The sequence below is a fragment of the Nyctibius grandis genome, chromosome Z, assembly GCF_013368605.1.
Source record: "Nyctibius grandis isolate bNycGra1 chromosome Z, bNycGra1.pri, whole genome shotgun sequence".
NCBI classification, from domain to species: Eukaryota; Metazoa; Chordata; class Aves; order Nyctibiiformes; family Nyctibiidae; genus Nyctibius; species Nyctibius grandis.
The window spans coordinates 73,933,142-73,951,646 of record NC_090695.1 but is presented as its reverse complement, the minus strand read 5'-3'; the positions used below and the strand labels follow the sequence as shown (position 1 = coordinate 73,951,646).

General features: G+C 38.0%; 1 protein-coding gene across 2 annotated transcripts; it reads right to left on the bottom strand.

Annotated features, from left to right (window-relative positions):
• Positions 1 to 254: 254 nt before the first annotated feature.
• C9orf72 (C9orf72-SMCR8 complex subunit) lies at positions 255 to 17,586 on the bottom strand. 2 transcript variants are annotated; one of them, XM_068422912.1, is made up of 11 exons: positions 17,502 to 17,586; positions 15,665 to 16,150; positions 12,491 to 12,550; positions 11,485 to 11,580; positions 10,756 to 10,820; positions 8,580 to 8,652; positions 5,126 to 5,242; positions 4,190 to 4,425; positions 3,668 to 3,725; positions 3,033 to 3,142; positions 255 to 2,950 (listed from the first exon to the last, which is right to left on the bottom strand). In XM_068422912.1, exons 2-11 carry the CDS (start codon positions 16,106 to 16,108, stop codon positions 2,764 to 2,766), a joined length of 1,446 nt encoding a protein of 481 aa, XP_068279013.1. In that variant the 5' UTR covers positions 16,109 to 16,150; positions 17,502 to 17,586; the 3' UTR covers positions 255 to 2,763. The 2 variants fall into 2 exon arrangements, with proteins under 2 accessions (XP_068279013.1, XP_068279014.1); XM_068422913.1 differs by lacking the exon at positions 12,491 to 12,550.
• Between the last annotated feature and the right edge of the window lie 919 nt (positions 17,587 to 18,505).

Genomic DNA, 18,505 nt, shown 5'->3' with positions numbered 1-18,505 from the left:
CTTTGTAGAGGCTAAATTCTTATTTGAGCACATCAGAAGCATAGCAAGTCACGCCAGTCTCAGCTTGAAATGAGTAAGTCCTTAACAGAAATGGAGGAACTAAGTAACATGACTTTCATCAATGACAGTCTATGATTCACCATATCAGCATAATTTTTAATTTAATATGTAAAAAGTTTTCTTCTTTATTTCAAAGGATAAAATATAAAGATTCTATCAGATACAGAATAGAAATTCTAAGAAAAAAAGTCAGTAGCAATTAAAGTCAAACATTGTGCATGAATTTTATTAGAATACTTTGTTTCCTGAGCAGGATTTACAACACAACATGCAGATGCATTTAATAATTTACTTCACTATATATTCTGCACTTGTGATAGTTGTGCAACAAAAGTAGCAACTGAGAGTTTCCAGCTTTTAGTAACTTCAAAAACTGACAAGATCTTCAGTAAACAAACAAAGCTTTACTGTTACGCTTCCAATGCCTATCAAGCTGAGGTGGTTAATTTCAGCAGCACATTTAAAGCTCTTTAGACTTCAACACAACTTCTACATTAGAAGTTTTAGCAGTGTTCATTACATTTTTTTCACAATCTTAGACATGAGAGTAAAAACGTAGCACAATCAGGCTCTTTTCTAATGGCTCAACGGATTAAAAACACAGAAGGAAATGACGATGGTAGGAAGACAAACAGAATCTCAGCACAAGTAACTTAGAGAATCATAGAATGGTTTGGGTTGGAAGGGACCTTAAAGATCATGTAGTTCCAAGCAACCTGCCATGGGCAGGGACACCTTTCCACTAGACCAGGTTGCTCAAAGCCCCATCCAACCTGGCCTTGAACACCACCAGGGAGGCGGCAGCCACAGCTTCTCTGGGCAACCTGTTCCAGTGTCTCACCACCCTCACTGGAAAGAATTTATTCCTAATATCTAACCTAAATCTGCCCTCTTTCAGTTTAAAACTGTAACCCCTTGTCCTATCACTATGTCAGCATAATTCTGACAAGTTCTTTCGATGAAGCACTGAGCTCATTGCAAGAGTCCTACATACATGTATAGCAAAAAAATGGCTCCAGCAAATGTAATTATTTATTCAACCAGGTAACACTGATGATGTTCATTCACAAAAATGGTGTGCAGCTGAGGCTCAATTCCACGGCTTTCAGAAGCTCTAAATATTTAATTGTAAACCTTTGTATTTCAGGAAATGTCAGGGAATTCTGGACATCTAAATAAAGGACAGCACTACTTTTAAAATCTGAGTATTGGACATTTCAGGAAAAGTTGTAAATCTAAATTTTGTTAACTTTTATGCCTCTCTGCATGAAAGAGACACTAAAAAATGATCTTGAAAACAGAAACCTATTTGACATGGAGTGTTATAAACAATCTAAGCAACAAAGCAACAGTGGCTTCTCCAATCACAAGTGCAACTCTTTCACAATGAATAGTGAATTACGAGGTTACACTAAAACGTGACACAAATATATTGCTGTGTTTGTCCAAAAAGAGAAGAAATACAAGAACATGCAGCACAGATATACCACTGACTTCAATATAACACACACCAACCACGTGTCAAAAAAACACTCAAAACAATGTGCCTGGATTAAGCTGACACCACACCAAGAAAAGCTGAGGCATACAAAGAGAAACTGTGTTTTTACTTTCAAGCAAAGCAAAGCTGGAGATGTGCTAAGAAGTCTGGCAAGATTATTGACTATAATTTACTTAGTAAAATGCTAATCACATTAGTTCATAGCTGTGCTCATCTCTGAATTAAGGATTACTAAATATATCAATGGCAACAGAAAAAAATTATTGTTTTGTCTTTTAGTTTGGCTATCACCTTGGTGTTCTTTAGGAAGGTCTAATACTTTAATCCCAACCTTATTCTAAGTGACAATGGAAAAAACAGCAGTTTACAGACAGAAAGACTGACAACTGCTGCTGAATGACACAAGTTTTCTGTTTTGAAAGAGCTCAGTTATGCTGGATCACTGAACACTTCACTGCAGGATGGCCCAACAATCTGTGACAGAGTATCCTGGTTGGCACTTACATGCACAAAGCCACTTAAATAATGACCCAGTTCCCATGTGCAGAGCGCTGCTATTTAAGCTGCTAATAGTCAACAGTTTGCACACAAGAATAGCACTTTGTAGTATATTAAAAACCTAAGACACCTTTAAATGCTCTAAATGAAGGAGCCAATAGTGTTAAAAAGGGAGGTAAGGGAAGATATATTTCAGATTTGTACCACATACATAAGAACAAACACTTTTAAAAACTCTTTGAAACTCTTGGAAGGCCCCTATTCTGCAACCTCCATGATTAGAGAGGACCTATGTATTGTTTTCTGTGGAAACACTAAAAATACTGACACAGCAGAACAGGGGAAAATGGACATACACCTGAAGGAAGTCTCTGGGGAAGGAAAATGAAAATGCTTCCCTTTATCATACACTAAAACATGTTAAAATATCTATTAAGCCCATACAGCAAAGGAACCTCTGGTAACATTTACTTTTACTGTTAAAAAAAGCACACAGAAGAGATGGATTCATTAAAATCATGCTTGTCTAGCTATGTTGATATTCCCTCTAACAAGACCCCCTCCTGCTTCGGCCAGACTGTAGTGTTACTGTGCTCCTAATGCTCCAATCACGTCAATGATTGTCACAAGTGTGGTGGTTACACTGACAGGCTTCTTTTCACGCCATGCAAGACTGCAATATTACACGTTAGCAGTGGAGAACCTTAAAACGTCATGAGCATATCACGTTCCTGTACGCTAGTGTAGAACGGCCTCCCAAAGATAAAGGAATGTAGACCTGGCTTTATCTTCTCAGCCAAAGCCATTATTATGTTAAGATCGCCCTCTGCTGTTAAATCAAGATCTATCTTTAAGCTACGAAGAGACTTAAAAGGTTTTTTCCCTTTTTGCCTGCAACAAAATAAAAAAGGGTGTTGTAAAAAAGAACAGAGGAAGTTTCCCAAAGCCTGATTTCCATTATCTGTTCACTTACGTGTCATCCTCTATGTATTTTATCAAAGTTAAGGCTTTTCTGTGAAGGACTAGCAGAAATTGTGCAAGGAAAGTACTCCTCAAAGACAAGCCAGGCTTCAGATGAAAGATCTGTTAAAAATCATACCAGAAAATTAAGTAGACATGGAAATTCAAGAATAATTTTAAGAACGTGGAATAAAAAAAAACATTGCATACACATGTAACAGATCCTTAATTAGAGCAAAGCAGGCCCATAAACAGATTTGTAGATATATTCAATATTCTTTGTTTTCTAGCTGCTCAGATGCAATAAATTAAGCTGTTTTACAATTCTGTTTGGATAAAGTATTATTTTCCTTTTTAAAATGATAACCTGAAATTAATCCCAGTCAGGTAGCTTTCTCAATACTGTACTTGTAGATACTGTTGCATAGCAATAGAAAATTGTTTTTCATACACAAGGAGTTTCAGTATTATCCTAATACTACAAATAACATGAGTATTTTTCTCTCTAGTTATGCAGAGAAGATCATAGCACTAGTATGAAAAAGAGTTACTAAGCCAACAAATTATCTGTTCATGTTAAATTATCTGTTACTAGGGCTCAAAGTACTGAACTTCAGCTCTTGTTCTTTCTGAAAAAGCAACAATTACCTGATCCAGGAAGGCTTTTACTAATGTATCTCGATGTAGGATATCTTGAAAGACGTTTCTATAGAAAAGAAAGCAAACAAACATGTGAGGTAATGCCATGAAGGGACACTAACTGTTTACAATCTGGCAGAAATTAAAAGTGAATTCAAAATTTTAGTGAATTATAATCCCGCTATTTCTAAAGCTAATAAAAGAATTTTAAAGCAAAACTTTCAGGTTAGATGAACTAAACCCAGGAAAGCCATTGGGCCCTGTCAAATACACTTAGCTCTGTTATACTCCTAATTAAAACAGGCAACAAAATTTACATTGTCAGAAGTATCACTGAAAATTAATTTCAGTAATATTTAATGCAGCAAAACTACTGACAGAACTGGTAAATTCCTCCAAAACAAATGCAATTACCAGAGCTGAAGGAGCTTCTTAAAAGCAAAAAAAGGTCATGTACTTTATTAGAAAGTACACTTTACTCTCTTGTCCCAAATCAAGTAACTTTGAGAGATGTGAGAGATGAGTACGTACAAATCAGGCGTGAAACTCTCATCGGTGTGGATAATATGGTCTTGAGACATTTCTTCATCTGAATTAGCTCTCCAAAATGCTGTCAGCTCGGACCTCATATATCGTCGTTGGTTATAGATGTGTTCATGACAAGGGGGCATCTGCTTCACTGTATTGACATCTACATCTATATGTGTAGTAGGATATGGGGCATACATTACTTGACGGAAGGGCAACACAAAGCTTCCTGTTGCATCCTGTTTCAGTGAAAAAAATTATTCTTCTAGTTACTTTTTTTAAAAAAAACAAAGCTATATTGGAACAAACAATATTAACGCATCTTATGTAAATTTTAAATCCCATTTGTTTAGACATGTTTTGTTTGAGAGAACTGGTGGTTGTAACCCAGTAAAAACTCCTTCACACTGGATGATTCCCTTAAATATAACAGTGAAAAAAAGACACTGAGGTAACCTGTGTATTACAATATCGCACCATCTGGTTCATGAGCCCATTCACATTACTGTATTATATTTATCTGGTAAGTTTAGACCGCTTGCTAAAGCAAGAAGCATTATTTTTCTATTCACCCATTGCCACAGCCCTTTTAAAATACTTGGAAACTGCAGGACTGATGGATTGGTTTTTTTTGGTTTTCATACAACACAAAAACTCAATGCCTTTTGGGATTCTAGCCCCAAGTAGGCAAAAGAGTATCATTTTTGTACCTCAAAGTATAGGAATAATTCTGGACCATACTCAAGAAACAGATGCCTCAGAGAAAAGACTGGCCTGGAATTCTAACATGCAAATAGTTACAAGGAAAGCTACAGCGCCAGAAAGGAATCAAGGAAAGATGACATATTTCTTTGAACATGAATGTATGCACATGCATACGCATACATTTAAGAATGTTCTTAAACTACAGAAGAATAGAACTTTCCTAAGCATACTTACTTTGAGTAAGCCTTGAACAAAAAGTCCTGACTCGTATTTGAAAGAAGACTCATTTCTACAGAGTCTGGAACACTTCCGCTCTGACGGCGTTAGAAACAGACACAATGTTCTCACAATCTGCATTAAAAAGAACAGTTTTGAAAAACATGAAAATGTAAGGAATGAACAAATCTTCAAATGCAGTTTCTGACTAGAATGTATTAGGTATTTCAATTGATGAACAAAAAAGTTCAACATGCTTATTAGAAACGCCAAAACTTTACCAAGGCCACAGAATAGTGGCACGCTTAAACTATTAAGCTGTAAGCCATATTACTCCAACTTCTTGTCAAATGAAGAAAAAACCCAACACTTTTTAGCAAAGTTTGGTTTTTAGTCAACTATGTAGAACAAATCACTTTCGCCTTCTGCTCCCTCTTCCTATTACATAAACATGAGTTACTGTGACTACTTTCCTAGCCTTTTAAGCCTCTTATTTTATTTATTCCATATTGAAACAGCAGTTACTGTCTCCAATCAGGCAATTTCCTAAATAAGTATCCATGCTTATTTCCTCAGTAATTTCCTCAAACTCTCCATTAAAAGGAACAAAGGTACTTCACTATCTGTTTTCAAACTCCTGTGCTGCAACAGCTACAAGTAATCATGTATTCCGTTCTGGTAATCTTTCAGTCTTAACCTGTAGTGTCCTGTCTGTGTCTGTAAGGTGTTTGAGAAGGCTCTATCCTTGCATAATATGTTTATCCAGTACCTAAAACAATTGACAACCTAGTTTCTGACTAATGCTTTTTGCCACTTCAGCAAGATGCAACAGTTTCACTTTAAGGAAAGCTAAAGTGTGCTATAAAGAAAGCAATTAGTTCAGAACAGTTGCACCCTGACACAAAGAGCGCCCAGCTGATAACAGCCTGTGTAGAATTTATGAAATTTACCCTGGATGTATCTCGAGACTCACATTCTTCCACACTGTTTTTTTCCTATAGTGTATAGCTTTTCAATACATTATTTTACATACTCATAACCATTTAGACCTTAAAGCCTTTTAATTAATTATTTTATGAACTATACGCTTTTTATAACCACTTAAGCCTTTAACATTTCCTCTATTATGCTAACGTAATCATGTGCAAATCTTAAATCCCTGAAAAAAATACATATTAACTGTGGTTAGCTGATTTCAGCTAAGAACTGAGAATTTTCTTTTCTCTGGTTCCCCTCTTGCTCGTGATTATTTTTAATTTGAGTATCAGCACTTACTGTTCATTTGATCAGAGGTGCTTTACCATCACTGCCAATACACACAAAACAATGCATTTCCCCCCTCCTCCAATTTTTATAAAGCATCATGAATTGCTTATTTCAAAACACAGGTTTACTAAAGGAATTTTTTAAAAAGAGGACTATTATATTTCACTGCAGCAAGGAGCCCTACATACTATAAAATAGATAATACATATGGTCTACAATTAATATATAATATATTCAGCAGGCCCACTGTTCTTAATTTTTATTTCATATTGAAGCAATACACACAGATACATACATACATCTATTAAAAAGGGCATCAACTTCAAGAATTAAAATGAGTTTTTCCTCAAAGAAAGGTTTCAGTCTTACAAAAGAAACCAGAGCTTAATAACTAGTACATCACAATCAAAAACACAACCAGACAGAAAAGCCCAATATACAAAAACATCCCCTATCAGAAAATGAAGTTATGTGAATATACTGCTTCTCCACATGTCCCACTGTAGGACCTTTGTCGTGGTCTCAGGACATGAGACTATTGTTATTGCATGGCCCAGAAGCCCCAGTGTAAACTGAAAACTTACAATGCTACATAACTACACAGAACCTTACCCTCACAGCAGTACAGGTATACTCATTAAGTGCAGTGGCACCTAATACCTGAAGGCTCTAGGATTGCACCCTTTTATGAAACCCTTCTTTTCATTCCCAGTTGCAGTGATATTCTGAATCAAACAGGTTTATTAAAGGACTCAGCTGTGAATGTAGACAGGCAACTGATGTAGTGAAATACATTTTCTCACAAAGAAAACAAATTTTCTTCATGATTTCTTTCTGAATATCCTAGCTGAAAATTAACTTCAGTGTTTTTATTAGAAGGGATGAAGTAACACCCTAATTAAATGAAATCTCTCTGAACAGAACGCCCATACATTGCACTACACTAAAAAGAAATATGCTTTAAGAAATATGTCAACAGTAAACACAAGTGTATCTCTTCCAGGAATTGCTTTCAATTTATCTGAAACTAGCATTTCGTTACAAACAAAAAGCTGTATATATATAAAAAAAAAAAGTACTTGGAGAATTCTGAATAAGGAAAACATCCTCATTTGATTTTTTCTTCACATACTGGGTAAGCTTAAAATAAGCATCAAGGAACTCTCCATTTACACCAAAATATTAGAGGAAAAGTAGTGCAGGTGATAGTTTCATATTGGTTCAAATTAAATATTTTGTAACAAGCTTACAAGAGAGTTAAAAATAATAACAGCATGGGAAAAATGTCTACCACAAAAATGTAATTACTTTCTTGTTCTGAAATGACAGTTTCCAAGAGTGACCTTTTTTCCTCCCAAACAGACCATAATGATGTATATACTCTTCCCCGTTAAGAGGTACAGCTAATGCTGCTTTATTGTTTCTAGCTTGAAAGCTCCTAAACATCATCCCTACTGATGTGCTCCAGCAAGTATGACACACTGAGTGTTTTGTTGTTACAGGACTCTTTTTTAGGGGTTTATATCTGTACTTCGCCTCTTTCTGGTTCTTCTGGAAAGCTGAGACAAACCTAATTTAAGATCTACCAGTTAAACTGTGCACTTATTTAGCAATTAAGTTTTAAACAGACTGAAGATGATGTCAACACAAACACAGCTACAAAGAAAAAAATGCTGGAATTGCAGGAATGGCTTGAGGTCCTAGTAGGCTTGCCTGTTTCCATGTGTGTGTGACTACAAACTTAACAGCTTTGGGGTCCCATGAAACACAAGCAGTTCATGATGCAGAAATACATTTATTCCCCCAGCACAAGAGAAATTATGCAGATACTAATTTCTTAAGAGTACACAGACAACACCCATTGACATAGCTGAACTGCGCAAGCCAGTTCAGACCTCTTCAATTTGTATATTTTAGCTAACAAACCTAATTTTAAAAGCTCAGACTCATTTACTACTTGCTTATATACAGTATCAATTAAATTAAATACATGGGTTTTCTTATAGTTGCCAGAATACAACTGATAAGGCAATTTTCAGGCAGAATTATCAACTCCTAGACTAATCAGCTGAAGTAAGACAACTAGACAACAGTATTCTTTCCTTCTTCAACCTCAAATATGTTTATAGATAAACCTTGTTCCAAATAACACACTAACACTCCTAATAATCAACATTTAAGTTTGGTTTATTACAAAGTGCATTACCTTATTAACTTTTTCTGCGCTGCTTCCTACAACTACAGAACAACCACAGGTCTGCAGGTGTGAACTAATTGCACTGCAAATAAAAAACATAGGTTAATACATTTAATCAAGACTTCTCCAATAAAACAATTATCATCTTCACAAGAAGAATGAAGTGCTCCTAGTATAAATATAGGCCCATACCTAGGACCTCACACAGCTGTGTAGATTACTGCTTGAAATCCAAAAGTTTCACAGTATCTACATTTCCATTTTGACGAATAAAAAGACTGTCACTCAGAACCTCCAAATACCAGTTACAGAGCAAACAAAAACTGTCTACTGCTACCATCTCGCTGTGTTACAGAATCTGTATAAAATAATTCCTCTAAAGTAACAGAAGACATTAATAATGAAGGATGTGAAAGCATCTTGAAAGAAGATCTATTCCATTGTTGTCCTCATTTTCTGAAACCATGGATCAGAAGCCAGCTTTGGGAGACTTGGCAGGTAAACTGTTCTATTCTTGGTAACTGCATGGGCAAGAGTATGTCACAAGCTTGAGTCGCTCAGAATACACACAGCCTGGAAGTTGAGTGATCTTGCCTTGTGAGTTGCCAGCAGCACAGATCTGACTTAGTTTATCTTAAGTCTGGAGGCTGCAGTAAATATTCCTGGACTAATCTTGACAACACTTAACTTGTCCTTAAGAAACTTCTATTGAAGTTTCTTAACCTCATCCTCCCTTTCCCCCTGCACTTTCTCAAACCAACACCTGGCCCACAGCTTCAAAAAGTCTAGATACCATAAAAAGTCTAGATACTATTAAAATTTTTTCTCCAATACCTGTGAATATACAAAAGTACATTTATGCCATCTTACTGAAGGATGCATTGTATGTGATTAACCAGTTCTAATAAACACCTCTACTTGATAAGGACTATAATAGCTACACTCAAGACTCTGAAATCCTACAGGTGGACTTTATAGTGGACCTGCTACTATTTACCTTATCAAGTATATTCTAAGAGTGAAATTTAAAGCCATCTGAATAATTCTGAATTCTTCATTTGGGGCAGAAACAGATGTTCAGTTTTATTTAGAAGTTATTAAGAAAGCATGACTGCTTATTTTTGAAGTTGGTATTGTTGATACCGCACTTTATTTAGTTTAATCCAATTTTTATTCAATGATGTATAAATCCATACATATATTTAAGACTTGAAATCTGAACATAGATGAGCTAATAAGCTGATAAGCTTTGCAGATAAGCTAAAAAGTAGACATTTGGACCGTTCACATGAACGGCCGTTATTTTCTTTTCAGGAGAAAATTTCCAAGGAGAAGAAGTGGCCAGAAGAGATAAGTGACACCCTACACCCTACCTGTCCAATAAATCTCCACCTAGTATGAGAATAGCTCATCACTGTAGGATCAATGGCTCTAGGTGTTTACAATAATCCATTCCATGATATTAACTTAATTATTTCCCAAATTCTCTATGCGACTAAATACTACACTATTGTAAAGAATTAGTTAATTTAACACATGAATTTCTGTAGTACTGAAAGTGTATGTGACGCTGTATAAATAGAGGGCACTAAGCACTACACAAATGAATGCAGTTATAGCGGAGATGTTCTGAAAGGTAACATAACATCAATTAAAATTTATGAAATATGCTTTCCCACAGGAAGAGACCAAGTTTCTCTCAAGTGCAACTACTTCCACTTATACAGGGAAAAAAAAGAGAAATACATATTTTATTAATAAGCGTTATATATGTCATACCATCAATGACTCTTATTCATAGTTTATGCAGTAAACACAACCCAAGTTTTTGGTTTTTCATAAAAATCTAAGACTTTGACTTATATCCTCATAAAATTAAACATAAGTATCAAAGAAAAATTATATTTGATAGGACTTCCATTATCAAGCAAATGACTCTGTGACAACACAGTCTATAGAGATGCAGCTATTAGCCCAAAGCCATTCTTCTAAAAATACAGCAACTTGTACAGCATTTTATAGATGAAAATCTCAAAAAGCCAAATACGTGTCATCCTCCCCCCTCCTATAAAGAAAAGTAATCTAATACATGTTCACATGCACATATAGATAGATATATATACATATATGCACACAAAAGTTTAAGCCATTTTACTACAACATAAATCAAAAGTGAAATTCATACTTGAGGAGAAAGCCTTCATGGCAACTATCCCCAATGTCATCATCATTTAGCACTGTGTCACTTATCTGAAATGCAAGTAAATATAAACAAAGGTTAGACAAGGATCTGCAACACCTTCCAATTAATTGATTTTTGTTTTTAATGATAGGTGGGAACTGTTTGGGAACTATTTAAGGTAAGTTGTTAGACTGCCCAAAAAAGCACAACCTTAAAAAGACCTTCTGACTCCAATCAAAGCATTTTGAAAATGAGAAAGACACTCAATTATTGAACATTCTTCACCAGTCACAAGTCAGATTCCTCCCAGTGTTTTTTTTCTATAATCTTGTCCAGGGTATTTTAAATTAGTGCATGTGAGATCATTTCTACTTCTTCCATGAGAACACTAAACCACGCTGAAACAGGTAGCAACACTAAAACTATTTACCTCCCCATTCATTTTGGTTTGCATCACATAGCCTTTCCACTCCACTCTTAAAAACAGTCTCATCCTACGCAGACAATTTTGCTAAGTGCTGACCATAAAAACCACAGCCAGTACTGTTATATTTACCAAAGTAAAACAGTTACGTTAAAGCATTCCCTACAACACTTAGGAGAACTTGGTGTGAAACAACTGTAGCGCACAAGAAGTTATGACAACTGTGGGGTTTTGTCTGCCAAAGAGACTACCAAACCGAGTGCCAAATCCACTTTTTTATTCAGAATGCAAAGAACACAAGGACTTACATCTATTTCTTCTGGAACACTGTGTGATTTCATAGATGAAAGGAGTTCCATTACAGGAATGACTTCTCCTGTCAGCATTGGAATGATGCTTTGGCCCTGCGCAATAAATAAAATGCTTAAAGTAAAAGCACACCGTGCAGTATTAGAAGTTACTACTAACACGAAGTTGCAATATTACAGGCAAAACATCTTTAACCTCCTATTGTTTGGAAGTGTGGTACGAGCGGAAATTGATGCACAGACTTCTTGGGCTTTGCTCAGCAATAATTATGAACTGGAAACATACATTTTGCTTCTCAACATCATGTCTAAAATGTATTTCCTATGCTGTAGGGTCCTACGCTAATTTTCACAATCAGTTTGATTGGCCTAGACAAGACGTATTTGGAGTGAGATAATTTGATCCTACAGTATTAAGTGCAATTACTGTTAAGCATTTTAGATCCAAGTCTCATGTTTTAACAATGACAGGAAACCCAAAACAGGCATATTATTTATTAACATACAAAATTACTTATCTATCACAAGAAACTGAAGGCAGAATTTCGTATTTACAGTTTCAGAAATCAATTTCTTCTCACAGTCTTATCCATTAGGTCTCCAACCACATCCCAACATGACAGACTCCGTAAATCTCTGTAACTCGAAAAGGTAACAACTAGCGAAAAACCATCCTTGATAGGAGGTGAGCATGAATCTATGGAAGCTACTACCTTTACAGAGCTTCAAGTTCAAGTAAATGACCTTCCTTTTCTGAAAAGTAATATTCTTCATAGATTTCCACTTCACCCATAAAGTGATGAAATATATTTTCCTTCAACTTGTTCACAGCTTCCATCATCCTATCTTGAGAAACTTTGCCTCCTGTGCATGGCAGGTCACCAGCCAGTCCAAAGTATCTTCCTGGATCCCAAAAATAAGAAGCAGCACCAACTTCTACAGTCACCAGATGCAGTCAGAGAGTTTTGTGATGGTGTGCCATACACATCAACCAGACGGCCCTTACCTGATCCTCCATTCTCTCCGTGCCTTCCAAGACAATCTTCTGGAAATGTTCTTGCCTCTCCTGAGCAAGAGAAGCAGTTAAATATAAACGCTCTGGTATTTGTTTATATATGTATGCACACAACAGTCAAATGGCAGTTTCTTCCCTGTGGAGTCACGCTTCTTAGATTCAAATTTCGATGTTCAAGTCTTTTTTTCTTTTACAGAGTTGACATTAGCAGGAAGTGATGTCATTTTAAACGATCAATGCTCCCTGCTCTGCCCCCCACCAAACCTCTCACATGCTTGGGCAGGAGTAGCAGGAAAGGGAGGGTGTGATGACAATGACAAAACATTATGTTTCTTCATTACAGATCAAGAAAATGCCAAATGATCAGATTATGGGGCAGAATTCCACTTTATGTATGGATTTTTATTTTCAAATGGATAAAGTACAGACTGATGGTTCCTGATGCAGCAAGAGAAAAATGAGATCTCCAGAATGAGAAAAATTATTTGTTTGGGGAGGGTAGGATAAACAGAACTTTTTTTTTTTCCACATCTTGAGACACTGACATTGTTTTATAACCAAGTACAGAGGATGAGAAACCTCAAAATACACAAAACACAATGTACAAGAGACCGGACAAAGTTCTCAAAACAGACTAAGCAGCAGCTGAGTAGCAAACTGCATTCAAAATGCAACTTAAGACAGAATCAAGTTATTATTCACAAAGAGAATTCGGCATTAATCACTGGAACAATCAATACAATATACAAAAAATGGAAGGTGCTGTGAGAACTAATGATATCTTTTGCTAGATGCTGACAGGTTATTGCATTTTTATTGGTTATGCATTACTTTCCTGTGACTGAACCACTCAAAGTTGATCAACTTCAAGTGGTGAAAGAGTTTATGTAAATTTTTCTGAGCAGATGAATAGGGAACAAGCTACACTGACTTGCCCTAACACAGTAATAAAACTGGTCTAACCATCTAAAAGAAGCATCTGTGAAAAACGATACTGGAAGGAGGCAGATTCCTTCGGGGCACCTCCATCCTTGAGTTCAGAGTCAGTGAAGTTAAGACATCCTTGACAATGAAGATCCTTTGCTTTAGAAGTCAGTCATCATGAAGACAAGGCTGAACAAATGGTGTAAGCCACTTCTTTTCAGAACTATAACTGCTCAAAATTAGTAGACAAACATATGGAACGTAAAATCGAAGTAGATAAAAGGGGTTTCTAATCCCATATAGACAACTTGCTTGGAGTTGCTTGCATTTCTTTGCCAGTCTTAACACTCTTTCATGTTTCTCCTAGTCCTTGAGTTCAGAAGGTTTCTTCTCTTCTAAAGTCTAGCTGGAACTGTTGTCCATCTCTACACAGAACTCATGAGAGCTGATAAACACAACCATTAGAAATTCCAGAACAGACACACAGTTCCTTTCAGATATTACTTCAACATTTTGTTCTGTTGTAGCCATAGTTTCTGAACTGCCTCAAAACACAAACTACAAAATGAGCCTGTTTTAATTCATAGAATCATAGATACATAGAATCGTTTTGGTTGGAAAGGACCTTTAAGATCATCGAGTCCAACAACTCATGCCTAAATTTTAATCTACATTTTCAAAGCAGTTTTCTCTCTTCTAGGTAAGGCTGCAGAACTGCAGATATAAGCAGGAATCTTTGTTCTTCCTCAAAAAAAAAAAAAAAAAGAAAAAAGCTAAGACAGACAATAAATGTCTATTTGAGAATGTATCACTGTCTCAGCTAACCGAGTTGACCTATCTGCCTCAAGAACATCTGAAAAAGAATGAAGAACTTAATGACTAATTTCTGAGAAAACTAGGAGAAAACATTTTTTTGGTCATTCTCAAGGCCACTTGAAGGCTATTTCTACTGTATATATATACTGATACGGATCAATGTCCAGAAAGAGAGAAGATGCACTATAGTTAAGAATAACGGACAATTCTTACCTGACCACTCACATTAAAATTCAGTACAGAGGACGCTAAATGACAGAGAAGCAATGTAATCAAGAACATGAGATAGCATTCCCTTACGTCAAAAGCACTAACATCCACCAGGTTTAGGAATCCAGACTAGATTAGGAATGAAATATTTGTGTTTCTGCTATATTGAAAATGAACTTTATGGCCTACTCTTCCTCTGAAAAATAAACCCCAGAAGTATCAAGAGCCAGTGTGCTGGAAAACATTGCCAGCCATCTTCAGGCAATACAGCAAAAATCAGTGGAGTTTGTTCGTGTAGCAAAAACGAAACATCACTATAAAAATTAACATCAGCTTATTATTTCTGGAATCTTAATTAGTTCAGATAAGAGTACTCAAAAAGGAAGTTTAAAGTATGTTGACTAGAGGTCTCAAAACAGAAGAGGAACAAAAACTTCATCAGACAAACATGCACCACCATACACATTACAGCTGACATGCAACTTACTGCTCTAAGACAACTTGTACTCCATGAAGATGGCAGAGATTTTAATTTTTATTATTAAAATGTTATTTATTTTAAACAAAAATACGCAACACTTTTCACTTAATAAGGAAATATCCATAATGTACCCAAAGGTAAGAGCTGCAATTCTTCAGAGAAATGTAGCATGTTGTCCTTTTTGAGTTTCAAAAGTAGAATTATTTGGACTAAAGTAGATGTATTTTCATGGTTCTCTGATTAGTTTTACACAATTTAACATCTGCCAAACTGTTCGTTGATTCCCTTTTTTGAAAAATAAAACCGTAACAACAATGATAATATTAATTGCATCAGTTCCCTTTTATGGACATCAACAGTGAAAACAATTATTTGAAATACAGTAAATTTACAACTCTACCTAGTTTAAATACACTAATTAACACAGTTAAAAGCAACAATTTATACCAAATTCAGAGAGATGAAAAACTGTACAAGATACCTATCTCACCCAGATAGCCTGGTACAGGTTATATAATATTACCAGGATAAATCATTGTGGCTAAAAACCCCAGCCTTGAATTTGCTGACATATTGATAACTTCTAATCTTCAAAATTGTATACCTGTAGAGAGGTTAGCCTCCTCTGAGTTTTTTGTCTGGATTGCTACATAACAGGTGTCACAGAATCTTAATTCTTGCTTTCGCTCAAGACAACTTGGACAACTGTTTTTAGTAATGAACAATAAACCTACCTTATGCATCCATATTCTTCCCTTCCTTATAATATGTGTTAACCTATCCACGCACACTCTGTGAAGAGGCAGGTAGAAGCCAAGTTCACTTTGTGGAAGTATAATAGATAGTCCATATGTGCTTCTGTCTCCATTCCAGTTTCCATCAAAGATTAATGACACAATGATCACCCTTTTTTCTGCCAAGACGAAGAACTTCACATCTATTGCACCGCTTTCTGCATTCCGAAGTATTTCTCCATTCAGGGTGTGGTTAGCAAGAAAAGTTATTTCACCGTCACTGAGAAGTACCTGTTCTGTCTTTGGGGCCCAGATATGCCGCACTCGGGGGCCAAGAATATTGTCCCAGTAAGCAAAAGTGGCAGCTAGTAAAGGTGACTCGCCATTCAAAGAGATCTCTGTTTTAGCAACTGCGGGAGACGGTGGCGGACAAAGAGCTGACATGCCTGCTTCCTCTTTTGTGTATAACTGAAATGCTTACATTACCTAAAAAAGTTTTCATAGAAAAAAAAACAAAATTAGAGCAGTATTCATTAGTAGCTCATCTTCTTTTGTTTCCAAATAAGACTTCAAGAGACAACCTAACTTCTACACCTGAGAGTTCATTGTACACTTCATTCAAGAAGGAAGTGTATATGCATGCCTTCCACATAATGAAGCGGTATGCTTTACAAACGTGACGTCAGTCAGACCTCAAACACCCTTTACTCACTATACACGTATGATAAGCCTGCACAACATTCAACTTGTGTAAGAAAACTGACATACGATAAATACATCCTTCACATCATGGTGACACACAGGGTGTTGCAATACAAGACAAATGCCCAGCACTTTATAGAATGTATTGATGGAAAATTCTTCATATTGCGCACATGCAAACCCTTAAACGTTTTCCCTAGCAGTTTCCAACAACTCTACAGCTTCCCCATTTTGATGGGGCTGCAGAAGATAACAGGAAGTTTCACCTTCCCTAAAAGTTATGCTAGATTCATAGGAAAACATTAAATAAAAAAGTTTTACAAACAAATTCAACTGAGGATGGAAAACTATAAAAGCTAAAATGCATTTATCTTGACGAAACCTCACATGACCAGAGCTCGGCTTTCCTCTCCTCTCTGCCTGCGGCACTCCACATGACAGCAGACGGGAACCCCCCCCCAGTATCAAGGGAGCAGTAACACCCTTCTCAGACACAGTTCTAACTCGTCAGACCTCTGGCACCGTTTCGTTTCATGTACCTGAACGTTTTTTCCCGTATGAGTGCCCCTAATAAGATCATCCAGGTGCATTTCCTCACAGCGGGAGAGCAAAGCACCTTTCTCTCCAGCTACTTCTCGGGCCTGACCGAACACCACCAGGCCAGCCCCTGCCAGCCGCTGACCAGCCCGGATGGCAGCGGGGAAGCCGAGGCCGCTTGATGCTCTAAATGTGACTTCACGGTTTTCAGGGAAGACGAAAGACAGCGTCAGTCACCCCTGCCTCCTTACGCTCTGGGGCTGACGAGAGGCTTCCTCGCACCACAGCGTTTCTAGGAGAGCCAGCCGCCGCCAGCCGAGGCACTGCGGCACACGACGGCCTCCCGGAGGCCGAACCACCGCCCTCCCAACCTGCGTCAGGCCCGCTTCCCACCCTCCAGGTCTGCTCCGAACTTCGGAAAGCACCAGCTCCCGGGGAAGAGGTTGGGAGAAGAGCTACGAGAAGGCCCAGCTCCTTCCCTCCGCCAACAAGAGGGGACAACGACAGCCCCCGGGACGGAGAGCACAACACAGTGCAACACGGCACAGCCCCCCGCAGCCCACCGCCCCGGCCCCGCGCCCGCCTCGCCTCACCTCACCTCATCTCACTCGCGTACCAGCCGCCGTCCTGCGCATGTGCCCGCCCTCCTGCCCACACAGCGGCGGGCCTCAGCGGCGCTACCGCGCAGGCGCGGCACCGCCCCTCGCCGGCGGGAGGTGCGAACGGGCGCTGCCGGGTGAGCTCGGGTCGGCGCCGGGGGGAGTTACCTCACGGGCGGGGGAGGAAAAATGGCGGACTCGGAGCTGCGGCAGCTGCCCGCGGCGCGGCGGCGGGGAGAGCAGTGCCGGCGTGCCCTGGGCAGAGTAGCGCGCGTAAGCCGGGTCGCTCTGTGGGAGCGAACAACCCCAAAGCAGCCCCAGGGCCAGCACGAAAACCAAGCGCAGCTTGTGAAGGAAGCCAGAAGGAGCCCCAGCTGCAGGTAGCTGGGAGACTGGGTTGTGCTTCATTTTATGGAGCGGCTTTTAAGCTTAAAATAGGAAGTTAATCATGATAGAATTAGGTTAGTATCCAAACATACTGTATGCAAAACAGTGAAGGTGCTCTTGTTTGAGCTTAATTTGGCTTTACAGGTAAGTAGTGTAAGTACCTTTACACCCTCTTCTGCAGTTCAGTCTGGATGAAAATCACCGTAGTCACTTACATGTAAGAGGCGTTTATTTACAGCCTAAACAGGACAAAGACCCCTCTGATGTAACACATTGCAGGCTCTCTCGCCCCTGCTGTACCCTGAGTCACTTCGTAAGCAGCTTGAACAGGCCCATACGGGGAGCCTTAAGAGGGCACAACAGACTTGAAGTGTGGTTTTTGTTGAGTCATACGTTCCCAACTTAACCACAAAAATCACCCTCCTCAAAAAGCCTTTAAAGTTAAGCAATTGAATAGCTGCATACCGAAAAATGTAGTCTTCAGCCAGCTGCAATTTACCTTTTAGGTTATTAATAATTTTTAAAGCAAACACTGAACGTAAAATGACTTATGTCTGTGTATTGGGAGAAGCAGAGCTCCAATAAAAGTAAACGACCACACAAAATTTGTGTAATG